General features: G+C 40.4%; 2 protein-coding genes across 5 annotated transcripts in view; one reads left to right on the top strand and one right to left on the bottom strand.

The window, feature by feature from the left end:
* Positions 1–6,007: 6,007 nt before the first annotated feature.
* Positions 6,008–10,420, top strand: atp1b4 (ATPase Na+/K+ transporting subunit beta 4). The gene is made up of 9 exons (XM_024283913.1): positions 6,008–6,201; positions 6,359–6,427; positions 6,977–7,193; positions 8,340–8,468; positions 8,537–8,641; positions 8,934–9,133; positions 9,204–9,260; positions 9,327–9,419; positions 9,495–10,420. Exons 2-9 carry the CDS (start codon positions 6,362–6,364, stop codon positions 9,654–9,656), a joined length of 1,029 nt encoding a protein of 342 aa, XP_024139681.1. The 5' UTR covers positions 6,008–6,201; positions 6,359–6,361; the 3' UTR covers positions 9,657–10,420.
* Positions 10,421–11,824: 1,404 nt separating this feature from the next.
* lamp2 (lysosomal-associated membrane protein 2) overlaps positions 11,825–18,995 on the bottom strand; it is a 12,629-nt gene continuing 5,458 nt past the window's right edge. For 2 of the 4 annotated variants that reach the window (XM_024283592.2, XM_036213932.1), the window contains exons 7-9: positions 16,725–16,779; positions 16,460–16,627; positions 12,838–13,564 (exon numbers count right to left, since the gene is read on the bottom strand). In XM_024283592.2, coding sequence (XP_024139360.1) covers positions 13,422–13,564; positions 16,460–16,627; positions 16,725–16,779 — 366 coding nt within the window. In that variant the 3' untranslated portion in view covers positions 12,838–13,421. The other 2 variants (XM_024283591.2, XM_024283593.2) reach the window with 2 other exon arrangements.

The raw sequence follows: 18,995 nt of genomic DNA, 5'->3' as shown, positions 1-18,995 counted from the left end.
ACCAAGAAATGAACCCTGAATTACTGTTCCACGGATGAATATTTATTTTGCAAAGAGAAATACCATAACAAAATTCAGATTTTTTTCAAGTGCACAATACTTGGCACTTATTCCAGAATCACATTTAAATAGAACTCTTGTAAACTTATAAACATTACAACTTATAATAGAATGTAAAACGGTCTCATTCTTGAATACTTGTAAAAATCAACTCAATGAACTGCAACAATCTAAGCAGTTCTCTTAAGTGTTGACAGCTGGATGTCAAACACAATCTAAATTGAACCATTTAAACTCAATACTCAAAACTCTGAACTGAGTCCAATAAAACCTAAAAGTTAATTGTTTTTTTTCTTCTTCAGACCCGATAACACTGCAGCATTCTAACAGGCCGACCACAGCGTGTTGTTTTCACAGGGCTGTTGACACACACACACACACACACACACATTGTTGTCAGTCATTAGTTCTTGACTCTGGTTAATTTAAACCATCTTGAGTGCAACAGGAGCACACACTTGAAACTGAGTCTGGTTCCACCTCACATGTGTCATGGTGTCACAGAGTGTCATGGAATGTCCCTGGAAATGAAGTCTCTTCAGCTTGGAGCACATGTCTGCGATTCCTCCTGTACACTTGTCCACTTGGAGTTTTGACCATGTAGGATCTTGGCAGATTGTGTTAATCACAGTGGCTGGTTCCCAGTTGCTGCCTTGTCTAATCCTCACGTTTCCCCATCTTGGAGTTAAGACGGCATCCTGGTTCTTTGATCAAAGGATTGCTTTTGTCTTTCCTGTCATCTCACAAGGTCACTTCTGGCATTTTCTCGAAGAGCAGGCTGTCGCAATGTCTTTGTCACTGGTAATTTTTGATTTGAGCCTTCTTCCAACGAGTAATTGTGCCGGTGAAAGGCTGACCCCACCTAGTGGCGTATTCCGATACTCCAGCAGACCTAAGTATGAATCACCAACACTGTCTTGTGCTTTCTTCAACAGTTTTTTTTTACTGTCTGTACAGCCCTCTCAGCCTGTCCATTCGACTGTGGAAAAGTGGGACTGGAGGTGGTGTGTTTGAAACCCCATTCCGTGCTGAAATCCTCCATCTCCTGGCTCACCAGCTGTCTGCCATTGTCTGAGAGTAACTCATCTGGCACCCCAAATCTCGCAAAAATAGACTTCAGTGCAATGATGATCTGCTTGCTTGTGGTTCCACTCAATTTGACAATCTCAGGAAACTTTGAAAAAGAATCCACACACAGTAAGAACTCAGTATCATTGAAGTGAAACAAATCCACACCTACTTTTTCCCATGCTCTCTCAGGAACTGGATGTGGAATAAGTGGCTCTTTGGGATTATTGTTTTTGTGTGTGTTGCATACGGCACAACAAGCCACAACTTCTTCTATCTGTTCAGCCATGCCCGGCCAGTACAGAACATCACGGGCTCTCGCTTTACACTTAGGGATTCCCAAATGTGATTCGCGGATTTTTCTGAGCATTTCACTTCTCATTGTGTGTGGTACTACCAATCTTGAGCTCTTGAATACGAGTCCGTCCTCATAAGCCAGTTCTTTTCTAAATGTCCAGTACTCTGCTTTTCTGGCCAACCACTCTGAATTGCCTTAGCGACCAGTCTCAGCTCAGCATCTTCTGCTGATGCATTTCTGAACTCCAGCAACTTTTCCTCTGATACTGGGAGTTGGTGGTTGATGTAGTTAACTTCCAGTTCTTCATGTAAGAGTGTCTCCTTGAGTTCTTTCAGACATGCTCTGCTCAGTGCATCCGCAACATGTGTTTCCTTCCTGGTTTGTACTTGACCTCCAGACTGTACTTTTGTAACCTCATGAGCAGTCTATGTAGTCTAGCTCGAACACTGAGGAGGGATTTCTTGAATATCACTTCCAGTGGGTTGTGATCGCTTTCTACACGGACACGTCTTCCATACAGATATCGATTTTCAGCTTCCAAGAATTGTGTACAGATCCTTGCAACATGGGGGCATGCATTATCTTGCTGAAACATGAGGTGATGTTCATGGATGTATGGCACAACAATAGGCCTCAGGATCTCATCACGGTATCTCTGTGCTTTCAAAATGCCATCAATAAAAGGCACCTGTAATCTTCGTCCATGACAGATGCCTACCCATACCATAACCCCACCACCACCATGGGCCACTCCATCCACAACATTGACATCAGAAAAGTGCTCACCCACACGACGCCACACATGCTGTCTGCTATCTGCCCTAAACAATATAAACCGAGATTCATCTGTGAAGAGACCCCGATGAGGACGACGAACATGCAGTTGAGCTTCCCTGAGACAGTTTCTGACAGTTTGTGCAGAAATTGTTTGGTTATGCAAACCAATTGTTTCAGCAGCTGCCTGAGTGGCTGGTCTCAGCCCATCTTGGAGGTGAACCTGCTGGATGTGGAGGTCCTGGTTTGGAGTGGTTACACGTGATCTGCGGTTTTGAGGCCGGTTGGATGTACTGCCATATTCTCTGAAACGCCTTTGGAGACGGCGTATGGTGGAGAAATGAGCATTGAAAGCACGAGCAACAGATCTGGTTGACATTCCTGCTGTCAGCATGCCAATTGCACGCTCCCTCACTGCCTGTGACATCTGTGGCATTTTGCTGTGAGACAAAACTGCACATTTCAGGGTGGCCTTTTATTGTGGGCAGTCTAAGGCACACATGATGTCAGATCAGCATCTTGGATTATCTCAGCAAAGCAGAAGTGCTCACTATCACACATTTAGACAAATTTGTGAACAATGTTTGAGAGAAATGGTAATATTGTGTATCTGGAATGAATTTTAGATCTTTAAGTCCATCTCATGAAAAATGAGAGCAAAAATAAAAGTGTTGCGTTTATATTTTTATTGAGTGTAATTTAACATTGAATCAAAAGCTGTGGACTGTTATTGCTTTGAAAGAGTAAAAAACGAGAGGGGGCTCTAGAGAGAGTTTTGCTTCCGGTATTCAGGTTGACGTCCATCAGCCATGACAGAGCGCCTTACACCAATCCACCATGACATCCACCATGTTTGCCTGCAGCTGGGTGCCTCTCCATCAGGTTGGCAGATTGTGACGTGGGAACAGGTATGCCAGGGGTGCCAAACTCATTTTGGTTTAGGGGCCACATTCAGCCCATTTGATCTCAAGCGGGCCGGACCAGGAACATGATAGTAAAATAATCTATGATCAACTTGTTATCTGTAGCTTTGTTTTTTTTTCAGTTGGAAAAAAAATGACCAACCTAGTAGCTTAATCCCTTATTACATTGTTTATTGTGCTTATTTCTCGATCTATTGTTATGTTGGTCTGTTGTTTGCTTCCTCTAGTGGCAGAATTGCATATTGTGGTCATTTCTTTAAAGGGTCACCAAACAGGGAAGATGGAGGCTGACTCCACCCACAGCTGGAATTTGAAAATCCAGTCAGAGGGGAGGGGCTTGGGGGCAGGACTGTTATCATTACTGGAGCTGCTGATCATGACATGAGACTTCTGAAACTTACATGGTTTGACCAATCACAAAATTCAACTGTAATACCTCGATTCAACCTGTAGGAGCCACACAGATGGTTTTTGGCCATATTTTCAAGAATTGAACAATTTTATTTTCATTTATCAAAAATTTGGCACGACACTTTTAAAGCCCCATTTATGGAGGTCAACAGCCAAAAAAGTTGACTTAGGGTTTGGTTACCCTTTAAATAACCATAACTTGCCACAGGAATGGGCTACAAACTTGCTTTTTTTTCAACATCCTTATATTTTTTTTCTCTTCATGACTGGGTCGGATCAAACCAACCACGGGTCGTGTATTTGACACCCCGAGTGAATTAATGCACTTTGAGTCTTTCTCAATAAACTGATGACAACATTAAGTATACCAAACGTTCGTGACAGAATGGCCAGGCCAAGTGAGACTCTTTGCTGCAGAGGGGTGTCTTCGACCATTCCAGAAGGTTTTTTTTTTGCATTTAAATTCAAACTTTGTCCACTCATGATGTGACATGTTCCCGAGGAGGGTCGCTGGAGCTGCTCTTCATCATTTGTCCTGTCTCTCAGGAGGGTCTCCGGCAGCGGTGCCCATCAGGAAACCTGTGTGATGTCACAGGAAACTTAGTCAAGATGGCAAGATGAATGCAACATTTTATCAGAAGATACTGGAGGAAAACTTGTACTCTTCAGCTCATAGGCTGCACATGGACATTTAAAACATGACAACAATCCAAAACACATGTCCACCTGCCATCAGTTCCAACAGAATAAGGAGGTCTGAACCCTTGATTAAATCCAATTTAATGTTTCAAAGCAGTGGAGGATCAGGCAGGTCTATTAAAAAAAACTCCAACTCAGGACATGGGAGGCAAAACCAAGTAAAAAAATAGCATTTGTTTTTATCTTTTTATAATTCTGTAGCACTTTTGAACGTGTAACAAGTACTCAAAGAAAATTGTTTCTGCCAAAATCCGGGATAATCCCTTTAATCAAAACATAGATATTGATTTTTTTTAATATGGTGTGATTTTCTGAAGTCCCAAAGTAAAGACCACTGAACAATAACTGCTCATATATTTTTAAAAATAATTTCAGGGGGGAGTTACAAAAGTAACAAAAAATAAACAAAAAACAAAAGTAAGATTAATCTATAAAGCTGAGACAGATGATACATTTTGGCTGGATAAAATAGTGTTTGAATAACATCTGCTTTGAGCTGTTCAAGAAATTTGCAATTTTACTGCTAAATTTAGTTTTAACAAGATTTTTTGTGTCCAATTCTCTTCTTGCTGCAGGCTCCTGAACACATGGAATGATGCCCCCCTGTGGTTGCATGAAGAGTTTTATTTTAACATGATAAATAATTTGACTAATTTAATAAATGTAATATGCATCCTAAACAGTTTACCTTTCTCCCTTATTTTATTTTTATTTTTTTACTTTTGGGTATGGTGCTAATTCTGTTGTTTCAAAGCCAAAGAACAAAGGAAAAGGGCTGGTCCAAATACGGCTTAGCTGAGGTGAAACTTCATAAACCCATTTATTATTTTTTGGAGTGTGTTTCTGTGTTATTTGGAGTAAAGTTTACTTTTAGCCTCATATCAGTCTTTATATTCCTAGCCCACCTACTTATTATTCATAATTAAGATCGGTCAAATCAGTCCTTTATGGGGTATTTCTGAGCTAAAGCCTTTACAGTGGAGCACCCATGGGGTGGAGATCCTGCAAATGTATTCAGGATTGTCTTCCAGAGGTCTGGCATGCCTGCAGGAGTTGGCCATGCCTGCTGAACGTGAGGTAACACAGGGGCCCATGTGCAGCTTTTGACAAAAGAAGAGACAGAAAGTACCAGACTTGTGAGCATGCTTCTCTGCAGAACTCTTAACAGAAAAGTTTCCCTTTTAAACACGATGTAAAAAATGTTGTCAGAAACAATTTTCTCTTAACGATAATCTGAGCAGCACACACGTATTTGGCGCCCAGAACTCAAAGATCTGTATTTTTTTTCCATGACGCAATTTTTCTTTTCATTTTAAAAGAAGAATAAAAGCCCCCTACCCCCTCCCACATTTACAGGGGGGTAACAGAGGGATACGTGACCAGAAAGCAGATTGGACCAAGGATGAGTACTGCCTGAACTTTACTTTATGGAGGAGAGCTTAAATGTGCAGTTGTGGCAGGACGACATGAGCTGCAGCTTGATGAGTGCACAACGCTTAACGACTGAATTCAATCTGACTGAACTTCATGATTTCTCACTGTGAAACAAGTGAATAAATGAAGTTGATGAGGACTTTGTGTGTGCAGACAGTGACCATCAGTAATGGGTTGGAGTAAGCTGTAAATATTGTTTTCGGGCTTTATTTCAGACTTAGCAGACAATGAATGATGGAGTGCGTGTCCAGAATGCCGCGCTGTGGTCCAGGCTGCTGCCAAAACGACTCTTGGAGTGAGAGAGAAAAAAAAAAACACTTTGATTGCCACCCACCCCGGATTTTCTCTGTCCAGAGCTCATTCACCAAGATGTGCGCCTAGTTGAAGGAGCCTCTCCACACCCGGTCCCCACTGCATGCCTTAAACTTTCTAATGAAATCCATACACACTTTTTGACAAACATAACTTTTCCTTAGAGATCAAGAGGGTTTCTGACAAATCACTTCGTCTTTTGTATTAAGAAGAGAACTTCAGGTATGTCTTGCTTTTTACTTGGATTCGTTTACTTGTGCTTTAACACATTTAGCCAAACATTGACATATTTTAAGAACATGCATGCATGTGTAGAAGGTGTTTTGAGTTTTAGTGGCTAAATGCACAAAGTGATACTTTTTTTTTTGCTTCTGTAAAGAACATGGAGCCCAGTTCCACAGAGGGAGGAGCTGAGGAGAAGGCCATTAAAAACCACCCAACAAATCCTGTAAGTCAAATAATTAGGAGAATATACACTTTCACTTGTGTGACTGAAGTAGAGGCTCTGATGAGAAGATTTTCTTGCATGCACTGAAGCAAAGGCATCATTTTGACAAAAACTCCAAAAGTAAGATGTAGTTGAGATCAAAAGGGGGTTTTGATGGTGCTCTTTAAATGTCCTTCTGTGATTTGGACGTCCCAGCCTGTCGAAAGTCAGCAAGTAACATCTGGATTTCAGATTGACCCGTCCAGTTTTGCTGTCTGCAGCTGCAGCTCCAAGCAGGAGGGTCTGCTCAGTGGAGGCCAGCTCTCCCAACGGGTGCCATAAGGTCACCAGCGGGTTTGTAATTTCCAGACACAAGGAACAGAAACATCACAGTGATGTTCATGAATATGCAGAGGGTTGTCTGTCACTTTACATTATTGGTCGTACTCAAATCGGGAGGGATGTGGGCTTTTTTTCTGCAGTGACTTGAAGAGAAGATTGGTTGGGTGCAGAGCTCAGCCGTTTAGAATGTGTGGTGAAGGCTTTTTCTCCTCTTCTCCCTTCTACCAGCCTCACAAAGTGGTACGCAAACATGGCCAAGAGTTGGAGGAAGAGCAGGAGGAGCTGGCTGAGCATCAACCTCTAGAGCAGGAAGACCTGAACTTTGAGAGATGGAAGCGCAGGCCGGTTCCCGAGAGGACGCTCCACCAGAAAATAGCCGACTTGAAGACGTACCTGTGGAATGCAGAAACCAACGAATTCATGGGTCGCTCTGGAAAGAGCTGGAGTGAGTTGAAAAGTTGTGGGGATTGGTTCTAAAGAAGCTGATTTTAGTCATTAGTGCTTGTATAAAGTAATTTAATTTGTTTTTTGTTTTTTATATGCACTTAAATGGGGTGGAAATGAATATCCAGTCTAGTGGCTTAGCTAACTGTGCTTGTGAGTGCATGTGTCCTGATGCTCAATGTTTACATAGGTGCATGGTGGATTCAGAGAGTCCTGACACAAACAGACTGCCTGGGGACGTGTTCCCAGTGGGATCACGCTGTTCCAGGCCTCACATTGGCCAGGAATCACATTCCTCTGAATATTTCCACGCTCTCCACAGCCTCTTTCCCAAAGCCTGGGCGACCTCATTGCTGTGACTGTGTGTTTTTTTTTTTTCCATAAAGCTAAAGATTGTTGAGTCAAGGATGATGGAGCAGCTAATTGTTTCTCCAGAACAGTTATCATGTAAACACCAGCGAGTGGAGTACAAAGGCAACATCATCTGCAGGGCCGAGAGCTGCCTATGTGCCGAGTGGGGCCTTGAAGTAAGGCCCTGGGTTGAGGTCTGTGCCGGGCGAGCGTGCAAGAGAGGACTTAATACCAGAGTGAGGAGGTTGGAGCTCCTTGGAGCTGGCCGGGCCTCTATGGCTGCAAAAAGACCTCCACTACGATGGCAACCGGAGGTTCACTGTGTTCCTGAGTTAAAGGACAGCTGGGAGAATTCTCACTGAGCTCAAACAGAAAGGCCTTTGTGGCTCTGAGGATGCAAGGCTGGCTGCAGCTAGTCCCCTGTGAAATTGCCCACACAGCAAAAGCCATTTCATTTAAGACACGTTTAGCTTGATTCGCTGCTAAGGGACTGTCATTTGAAAATGACCAAACAATCCTGGTATCATTTATTAGCTCTGCGCTGTTGCTTTCTTGCTTAATCAATTGGAGTTATATTTATAGATCCAAACATGAGGAATGGGGTTCATAAGGGGGTGTGCTTTTGTATTGGTAGACAAATTAGTGACCATTTTGATCAGGGGAATTTGTTGGAGTCCAGACAAAAAAAAAAGAGGAGTTCTTTGTCCTGCTTTGTTGGGAGACAAGTTGTCTGTTATGTAACTCACTTTTGGGATCTTCTTAAAATTGGGTTAACTCTTGTATTCTTTCGGTTTAGGTCTCATCCTGCTCTTCTATGCTGCACTTTACGCATTCCTTGCAGCCATGTTTGGCGGATGCTTGTTTTGCCTCATGTGGTCCATTAGCCCCTACCATCCCACATACAACGATAGAGTGATGCCACCTGGTGAGCATGGCAGACTCTCTCTGCAGACCTGACTCCAATCTTGACTGACTTTCCATGTCCTCTGCCAGGTATGACGATGGCCCCTCACCTAGAAGGCCATGACATTGCTTTTAACGCATCCGACCGCAAATCATGGAAGAAGTACGCCCGGTCGATGGATGAATTTCTAAGACGTGAGTCCTAACGTGGTTCTTGGTGGGTTGCAGTTGTGTTAGATCTTCCTCTTCCCCACCTTTGCCCCACTTCCCATTTGTTTCCTGTAGAGGATGATGGCAGGGGAAGCCTCTTAGAGGGTAGCAGAGGGGAGCTATTCATTGCAAGCTTTTTTTCCTCCGCTGCCGGCTTTTGTCAAGCTTTTTTAAAAGGAGGTTTGAGCCTGGCAGGGCTTTGGTGTCGCAAAGGTTTATTTATGCCCCCTCCTCCCTTCTGCTGCCCCTTCTCTTTCTCTCTGTCCTGCACTTTCAGCGTATAATGACGGGGCACAGGACAGGAAGAATATTCGCTGCACACATGACGCGTACTTCATGCAGGACGACTTGGAGGAAAGTGCAGAGCGGAAAGCGTGTCAGTTCAAGAGGTCCTGGTTGGGGGACTGTTCAGGGCTGCAGGACCCACACTATGGCTATTCTCAGGGAAGGCCATGCGTCCTACTCCGAATGAACCGGGTAAGACAAGAGTGACAGATGTGAGGTAAACTGTCTCTCTGTGTGCTGACGCCTTATTGTTTCTCTTTAGATTCTGGGTTACTTACCTGGCCAGGGAAAACCAATAAATGTGACTTGTGGAGTTAAGGTGAGCAACTCCAATTGTAATTTTGCTCCAGACAAAACAAGCTCACCACATTTTTTTTTCTTTCAGAAAGGGTCAGCAGAAACTTTAGGAGAAGTTCAATTTTTCCCCAGAAGCATTTTTGACTTGAAGTACTATCCATACTACGGGAAGCTTAGACATGTGAGTGCTGGATGTCCTGACGTGAAGCTTCCCAGCTTGCTAAGTGTCATTGATGCGTGCATGTTTTGGTTTCAGGTGAACTACTCTTCTCCGGTGGTGGCTGTGCGTTTTGCAGGAGTGCAGTACGACACTCACATCCAGGTTCAGTGCAAGCTGAACGGAAAGGGAATCATCAACGATTCGCCAACTGACCGCTACCTGGGAAGCGTGACCTTCTCCCTGGAGGTTGGAGCGTGAGGGAAAGACATCCCTGCCAGTCAGGTGCTCCCGCACTGAGGCAGGACAAAAGTCCAAGAAAATAATTGTTTTGAACCTTTATTTCCACTTTTCTCTTTTCTAATAATTCTCTTAATAACAGCAGTGAAACGAAATCCTCAAAAAGTGTACTCTGCTAAATCTTTGGAGCAAGCCTTTGACACCCGGAGCCGCAGCAAACAGTGGGAGTTTCAGTTCAGCTCCTCATATTCTGTAATGATTAGCTAAGTGAATTAACGTAATCACATTTCGCCCACTAGTTATCCTCTCCGGCTATGCAAATTCAGTTATGACCTAACCATTAGTAAGGATTTAGATACTTTGTCAGGTAAACAATTGTTTTTTTGGGTGCAGTTTCTTGTGACCAAGTGTACTAACTAGTTTTTCTTCATATTTTTCAGAAAAAAATGTTACAAATTCAAAAAACCATCAAATATTGAAAGCACGACTTGTACTGTACTTACACAGTAAAAAAGATGTACCTGATCACTGTATTTTTTTATAGAGTAGTATTATGAATTTAAAATAAAATATCCACTTTTGTAAAAAAAAAATGTTGAAAATGAGATACTACAGAACTGATCAATAAAGAAAAGAAAAACTGTGATATAAGTAGTTTCTAAACTGTCTGTCCACTATTTTAAAAGAAACATAACTGTCCTGTTGTAGTGTTAATGCTGCCTGACATGCCACCTTTGTATTTATTCCTTTTACAAGGCTTATAATAAAAAATCAGTGTTCTGGAATGAAGTTGTTTTTTTGTGGAAGCTTTAAAAAAGTATGTCACTTGTTAAAACATAATTCTTGCCTTGATATTTCTTTAACTCCATTTAGAGAATCTGTCATAAAAATGTGTTGCATTTAAATTTGAGGGGGCTCTGATCAGAAGTTTGCAGGTTTCGTTACTGCCTTGTCCCCCACGTGTCAAACTAGGCAAGACACTGAACCCTGGTGGTTACAGGTAGGCGGGTGAATGTGTGCAGGGCCGGCCCGGGGTTGCATAAATCGTCTGTTTAATTACTCTTTTCCAACTAAAAACTAGTTTAGATTTAAAAACTAATTTCCAAGCAATTGAATGTAAATTAAACAGACAAACCTCTGCTTTGAGTGTTTTTTCTCCTTTTTTGTTCGTTTTTTGACCTTAAAGTTGTCCTTGGGGGCTTGTTTTGCTGCTTTTTCACCCTTACAGGGGCTGCGTCAGGCAAGGAGGGGTGCAGCAACAGGCAAAAGTATTGATTGTCAAACTTTTGATTTATTTTATTTATGTTTTGATTATTATCCTTTTTTACATTGTACACAAAATGAGTGGTGTGTCAAACTATATAAAAAAAACATTTATTTATATATAGCCTAATCCTTGCAGTTTAGCACCCCGTCCAGCAGATGGCGCTCTAGGAGGCCAAGCTCACCTATGTCCAGGGCCGGACCTGAATGATTGTAGGCATTGGGTCTTCAAGAAAAGTAGAAAAACACAATAGAAATAAATACCATTTGCCTTTATTTTATTTTTTTACTGGATGGTGGCATTAAAAGATTACCTGACCATTCATCCATTTTCAGATATTGTATCCTTTTAGGGTTCATGGGGTTGCTGGAGCCTATCCTAGCTGCTGTTGGGTGTTCGTTACAGATCAACACACGCACTTGCACTGACTCAGGGCCTTGAGGGCTGACATCCTGCTAGTTTTTCAGAAAAGCTGCTCTATCTGCTGCAGATGTATTTTGACAATAAGATGCTGCAATGGCAGGTTTGCTGGAAAACGTGTGGGATGCTGGTCCCCCAGGAGTGGAGTTGGTCTTTTAGAGTCGCTGATTAACTTATGAAACATGTTTTTGAACATCCACTGGAAGAATGTTTAAACCAGCCAAGATTCAAACCAGGATTTTCTCACTATAAGAGGATGCGGCCAATCTCTGGACAAAGGTAGAAGCGTTTTTTTTTATCAACTTAATTCAATTCACCTTTAACAACCTAAAAGGTATTTTGACTGCAGCTGCTCTCCTCAAACACACCTCTGACCCGTACCACATCAGCTCTTTATAAGTGTTTTGCTCATCAGTCACACGCCGTTAGCCGCAGTTATAGAGCTCAAAGTCCAGACTCACTTCTGCTGCTGAACACAGAACTGCAGCAAAAAGAATGACAGTGCTACAAAACAGGAAAGTAACTTTATTTCATCCGTTCCCCACTTGTCACCATGTCACATTCTTCATCAGATGGAGACGAGCTTTCAGCGAGCAACTCGGAGGTGAGCAACAGAAAGGCACAAAACCGTTAGAGGGGAGGGGTGCGGCGCTGCTCTCATGAGCGTGGATCACATGATGGAGAGCTGTGATTGGACAGCAGCACCTCATCTTCATGCTCCTCCTGTCTCAGCAGTTAACTGTAGCATCTGCGGCTAGTTGGTATTTAAAACTCTGAAGCATTGAAATGAAGGATCTCAAAGGAGCACGACGACTGCTAACCGACAAGGATTAATATGTGAAGACATAAGAAAATAAGTATTTGATCGGGAGTGACACAAACATGAAGCTGAACACACAATGGTCCCGTTGGTTTAAAGTGTCTGTTACAATGTCCCTTTCATCGAGTGATTACATGTGCAAAATTTTAGCTGTTACGTTAAAGAATCAGTGAATGACAGTAGCTTTATACATTCACCACATCAAAAAAAAAAATCTGACATTCATTCTATACAAGAGATTCATTTACACATATACTTCTTATGCAGCACAGAAAACCAGAGCAAATAAAAAAGCCTCTGGTGTCGGATCTGGAGGGGTTTTCTGAGGGAGGAGCTTATGACTAATCACAATTGTAAATTTAAAACATGCAGTTAACAATTAAAATGCATCAATTCAATCCCAATAAGGAAAACTGCCGTTGCAGCTAAAATTGGTTACCAAAAAATAAAAAATAAAATAGTTGGAGGATGCAGGATCACAGGGTTTGAGGGGAGAAGAAGCAAAAATCTGGTTTGGTTTGTCAGTGCTTAAAGAGCAGGATCGTTGGATTAAACGGACTGGTAACCAGTGCGACTCTTCCTCCGACCAATCAGGTAAGAGATAAGCACAAGGATGATTAGGAAGCTGAGTGCCACGCCCACGGCAATGGGTACCAAAAAGCTCAAATCAGAGTCCAGAAAGCATTCTTCAGCTGAGAGAGACAGATAAGACAGACAGAGTTAGCACATCAGTGCAAATCTTAAGAGGGTTAAAATGGAAAGGAGGAAATGTTATTGATTAAAAAGTTACAAGGAAAAACAGAGAGATTAGAAATCTATCTCATTTGTGCCCAGACTGGGAAAGGAAGGCTGCATTTTTACACATTTAGCTAGACATTAAACTGGTTCAAAGAGCATAAAAAGCATCAATAATAAATCAAATTTAAAACAGGCAGATTAGCATGAATTCCAACCCTTTAACACCAGAGCTCCAGTGTTTGGTGTTTTATTTAGTGTAAATCTTCAACCATTAACCCGATCAACTAACTCCAGCTGAATTCAGAAGTTGATCAGGTTAATGGTTGAAAAGTTACAATATGCAGAAGATTTTGTGTTCACTTGTCACCTCAGGTGTTAAAGGGTTAATTAATAAATTACCAGACAAAATTGTCCAATTGTCGAGCAGAATTTACATTTATTAAACAAAAAGAAGAAAACCAAATGCGCCTTCCTTTCAGAGTCAGATTGAAACAACTTGGTGAAAAAGCAGGAAGATTAAAGAATCAGCAGCTATCATTTGAAATCAGAAAGACTCGTATCCGGTGGCCATGTTTCTCCTCCTCCCGATGAAATAGGCCACAACAACGACAACTATGAGAATTAGAAGTGCAACTCCGACAGCTATGGGGACAAGGAAGCTCTCGGCATCACCCTGGCACTCCTCCGCTGGACAAAGGTGAAGAGAGCAGACATGTGAACGTCTCACAGGAAGCAAGTGGTGAACAACTCAAAGATGGAAGCATGAAAACTTTTTTTACCTTTTATTTCTAAAGAAATTATTAAAACACTCCAAAGACAAATCCAAATTTATTACAGCTATCAATCAGCATGAGAGAAAGCAGATGAAATCATTCGTCTCTGTAGAACATAGAGATGGTCTTGCAGCACAGCTTCCCTTTGTTAAACCCTTGTGCACTTTCCTCCACAAGTTCAGGAGGAAATAAATCGATGAGCCAAATACACAAGAATAAGTTAATGAATGCATAAAACAAAACAGAGTTAGCAGGACGAACCTCTCAGATGGAAAATAACGAGATTTTACAAAGTGTTGACAATGACTGGTGCTGCAAAACCATCAAAATAATTAAGGCAGGCGAGCTTTTGCAAAGCAGAAGTACACAATCTCAATTACAAAGAAAAAACAAATCAATGCTTGTATTTGATCAGAAGCAATTACACAAACACATGTACAACAATTTGTGAAAGCTTGTTTTTATATATATATCAGCAACTTCAAACATTTAATGTCAACAAGACTTGGATTGGTGCAATTAAAACTCAGCACCCTGCTATAGTTTATAAACAGATTACTCCGTTCTGTCACCATCATTTTTTGGCTCGCTATCCCTGATCACTGAAACCCTGATGGATAAATTTGTCAAACACGGCGTAGAAGGCCTCCAATTTCAGGGTACTCGCCACCAGCTGATCGCTGACATGAACCCTTGTGACTGGGTTGTCATGGATACGGTATCCAGATCATCTATGCCCTGCTTAAGCTTGATTGTTTCTAATATTTGCAGCGGGTTTTCCCGCTCTTTGCGGTTGAAATGCAGGCGGAGTCCACATCTTTACCCGGTGAGAAAATGAATGAGTAAGGTAAGAGTGTCTTAGTGCATTTTCATGTAAATCTCATCATAACAGAGTGTCTCTGTGCTGAGAGGATCTACAAAGTCCCTTTTCTGATACTAATGCCAACAGGTTTTTCTTTACAAAAAAAAAGGTGAGTCTTTAACTCTCCTTTAGATTTACCCATGAGTTGCACAGATGAAATCCCCGACAAGCTTTTGGCTTCACGTTTTAAATCAGGCTGAGCTTCAACTGTTTGTCGTTTTAAGGTGTTTTTCTCTCATCTGAGTCGCCTAAAGAAGACCGAACTGCAACGTTTCTCCTGATCTACAGGGCAAACAGAAGCTTCCCCAATCTTCGCTAACAAATTCTTAACAAAAAAAAGACAAAAAGCTGCTTCGATTTGTGCTATCAAAGCGGTTGAATCTTTAAATACATCTTCAAAATTGTGGGGACAACGAAAATAAACAAAAGTCTGTCGAACAAGTGCAGGATCCAACAGAAAAAAATTGAGAAATACACCTTTTGGTACTTAATAAACATTGTTTCAATAAGTTTTTTTCAGAAATGTCCAGGTCGTACTGATCTGCACGCTGTACATATTGCACACTCAGCAACAGATTTTGTGTGACGGTGGTTTTTGAGGATCTTGCACTTGCCCATAAACGGGGAAAAAAAATAAAAAAGAAACAACACATACAGGGAATGAAATGCAAACAAATCATAGGGGTTAAACAAGTTTGGTCCACATGAAGAGCAGCAACACATTAGTGGCTGAATGGATTCCAAAAATGATTTTAAAAAGTGGTTCATGGTATTCCATCAATGGTGACTTAAATACCAACAGATATTCAAGTCCATTTCTCATACTATTTTTTTGTTTTTTACTACAGATCAAATTAACATTTTATTATTTTTTATTTTCTTTAAACAGCCAATTAAACAACTGTAATTTAAGACCAAAGCTTGGGAACCCTTGTGACATTCAGGGACAATTGAGGAGTGAACTCAGAGGGTCTGATATCCCACATAGGTCTTTCTTCGACCAATCACATAAGCGATCACTACAATGAGAATCAAGACAGCCAGAGCAGCGCCAACAATGATTGGGATTAAGATGCTGGTGTCATCCAATGAACATTCATGTGCTGCAGATGAAAAGACAGTCAGTCAGCAGGTGGAACAATTAACTTTTTAAGAGCAATACAAGAGAGAAGCAGCTGAAAGGCGGTTTGTTATTTGCAAAATCTTTAAAAACAAAAAAATGACATGGTGTAGTAAAAACACAGCAGTGTAGTTTCTGATCAAATGCTTTATTTCTAGTGTTTTTTTGTACTAGATTTAATTAAAATAATATTAAAAGGTCACTGGTAACAGAACAGACGAACACAAGTCACATGATAGGGATTTCTCAGACTCTGACTGTAAATAAGAACTGGACCAAGTGAGTGTGACATCATCCATAGAAAATGACTTTCTTCCAGCTCTAACCAAATGAAATTTTGCACCTTGCATCTTGGAACGGGAAATCATTGGTAATCAGTGATTGGACAGAGTGAACATTTCTATGGCAACCACTCTGGCCAATCAGGAGTGAGCTTGTTAGAAGTCCACAGCACTAGCACTTGAAAGGTTATGACATGAAATTCTATCAAATGTTATGAACACTGGAAGTGAGACTGAAGAGTTTTACTGATGTATCTTTTTGGTCAGTTTCTAACATGAATAACTTTACTACAGAAAAAAAAGTATGAAAATGTAAATTATAATTAGCAAGAACATGTTGAAAAAGGCAGCAGAGCAAAAATGTTTATTCTGGCAAATATAATTAATTATATTATAAATAATAGCTATTTATTTCTCTATAGAAGTCTGAGATTTTGGAACCAGCAGGAACTTCCTGTTTGAAGCGACCACTCAGTCCAGTTCTCATATACAGTCAATGCTGGGAACATATAAAACAGCAATAGATGATAAAAGAAAATGACTCACCCGTGCTGAAGGAATCCTTTTTCACTCCAAAGGGCTGCACTTGCAGGTTGGAGGTGTGGAGACTGAGCAGGCTGGTGATGTTGAAGTTCTGTTCTCTGTTGCACATGTAGGAGCTGCCGATGGCCGCCTCCCACAGGCTCAGGTTGGCGTTTCCGTCAGCAAACACTCCTTGAACAGGGCCAAAATAATAGCACAACTTGCATACTCTTTTTGCCTTCGCACTGGTTTGTGTGTTTCTATGGGAAAGCTGAACACTTTTCCTTACCTGAGCTGGTCTTTAAGGTGACGTTCAGAGAGTTTAGACGGAATTTCTTTGTGTCCTGTAAAAGGTTAACACAGAAATTTAGAGAAAGGTTGAAGTACACCGTTCTCAGAGATGTTTTATTAACATTTATGACAAGGAGGCAGTACTGACACCTCGAACATACATTCCTGTGTGGAAAAAAGAGCTTTGTCAAGAGAGAAAATAAAATAATCACATTTTAATATTGAAATGCAGAACAAAAATCATGCAAAATGAAAAATAAAACAAAAAACTTATTGCTATTCTACAGAAAAACAGACATGTTTTTATATTCTAGTTTTCATCATAAATTTCATACATGGTTTGGGGCGCTGTTTCCTTAAGACTATAAAAACTTTTTTTCCAGTTTTCTGGACAAACACAACCAGAGAGGATTTTTTTAAGAAGCCATGTTGCTTCTGGGACACTCCTCATTGCAGTCACTGGAACCACTTTGACTCAAAAGAATGGTTTCTTTTTGAAACAACAAGGTTTTAATTCAGTGACAGTTTAAGTTGGTTATGTTAAGTGTTTGGTAAAAGCAGCTTACAGACCCCTGATGGAAATCTCTTCAGACACTGTAAGGCCTTTAAAAAGCCTCCATAGCCGTATCCGGCCCGCCGGGTAATTCTATCCGACCCTCCAGATCATCTTATTTTATTGTTATTAATGGTCCGATGTTATCTTGAGCTTATTTCTAAGTGTATACATTTGACAAAATAGATTTTTATGGAGAGTAAAACATTGAAAGTTATTTAAGGTTTAAGTTGATTCATTCTGGAATAATATTCCTGCCTTTTTACTATTCATAATTATGTTTAAAAGTTATGGATTTATAATTGGCATTCTGCTAGCTTTTTGGACAATTTTGGCATTTACTACGATTTTTTAGGCTATTTTTCAGTTTAGTTAATATTTCAGCTACATGCTAGCTGTATTGACCAACCTATGTTTTTTTATTAGTTTTTTAAGCTAATTTGGCATTTAGCTAATATTTTAGCTGGTTATAAGATTCAGTGTTTTCAGCTATTAACTTCAGTGTTTTTAGTAATCAATTTCAGCATCTTCAGCTATCAGCACTAGCATCTTTAGTGGCCAAATTCAGCTTACAGCATTCACACTAGCATTATCACAAGTACTGCTATATATCTAGTTTATAATTATGTTAAAAAGTTACAAAGTTTTAAAAACATAATTTCAGAGTGTTCAATAAATGTTTATCCTGTTGGAACCGCAACCTAAGGTGTGTTTTGGATTTTAGTCCCCTGTGCGATTGAGTTTGACACCCTTGGGTTACATGGTTTTAAATATAAGAACAAACTGACTTTTGATCAGTTTTTAATCAAAAGCTTTCACTGTTTCGAACTACTCAGCTGAAGTCCATTAAGGCAATTTCATATGAATTAAGCAATTAGTAATCAGAATGTTGCCATGAATTACATAGATGTGGGACTATTGGTTGTTGTTGATTGTTTAAATCTTTTTAGTTTATCTGCATCATTGTTTTGACTAAGGATTAGAATAATTTTTTTTCCTTTTTTTTCCTCTACGAATATTACAATTTTCTTCCTTCCTTTAAACTTTAACAGTAATATCCTAGAACAGGGGTGTGCAACCTGCAGCTCCAGAGCCACAGGTGGCTGTTTAACCCTTCCATTGTGGCCCTCTTGTTAAAGAAAAATAAAGGTTTTAGTTTTTAAAAACTAACGGTACTGAGCTAAAATATTTTAGACTTCAGATTGTTGTGCGCCATGTACCACAGAAAATCAATTGGAAGTCAGAAAGAACAACCAGAATTAAGGTGAACTGGATTATAAGACAGATTTTCTCTTTTTGTGCCTTATGAATTGAGAAATACAGTAAGAGTCTCAATTGGCTTTGGGCCATTCGGATTCATGTATTTTGATCTACCACAAATGGTAAAATCAACGACCTACTTCTACATTGGCAGCATTGAGATGATTCTATGTGACACAAGGTGTTCCTTTATTTTGAAAGGATATCATGTGAACCTCTGTCAAAAGTTATAAATCGTTTCATATTTTGAAAAAAATAAAAAAGTATTTTCTCTTTATATTTATGTGTTATTCATTCAAAATACGTTAATTTTTATTTATCATAATGTTACATAAATACAAATCAGTATTTTATTTTTCCAAAGGATGAAGTTGGCCTTTGTAGGTCCTGCTAGGTTTTGGTGGTGACAAACCCCTGTCCTAAAATAATGGCTGCAGCCCCATGTCTGCAGAATTC

The sequence above is a fragment of the Oryzias melastigma genome, linkage group LG10 (assembly GCF_002922805.2).
Source record: "Oryzias melastigma strain HK-1 linkage group LG10, ASM292280v2, whole genome shotgun sequence".
NCBI lineage: Eukaryota > Metazoa > Chordata > Actinopteri > Beloniformes > Adrianichthyidae > Oryzias > Oryzias melastigma.
The sequence above is the reverse complement of the archived record's forward strand: the minus strand, read 5'-3'. Positions and strand labels throughout refer to the sequence as shown.

Coding starts and splice junctions, on each gene's coding strand:
- atp1b4 (XM_024283913.1), top strand. CDS start 6,362: ATGGAGCCCAGTTCCACAGAGGGAGGAGCTGAGGAGAAGGCCATTAAA. Junction 7,194..8,339: donor TCGCTCTGGAAAGAGCTGGA/GTGAGTTGAAAA, acceptor CTTTCGGTTTAG/GTCTCATCCTGCTCTTCTAT. Junction 9,420..9,494: donor ACTACGGGAAGCTTAGACAT/GTGAGTGCTGGA, acceptor TTTTGGTTTCAG/GTGAACTACTCTTCTCCGGT.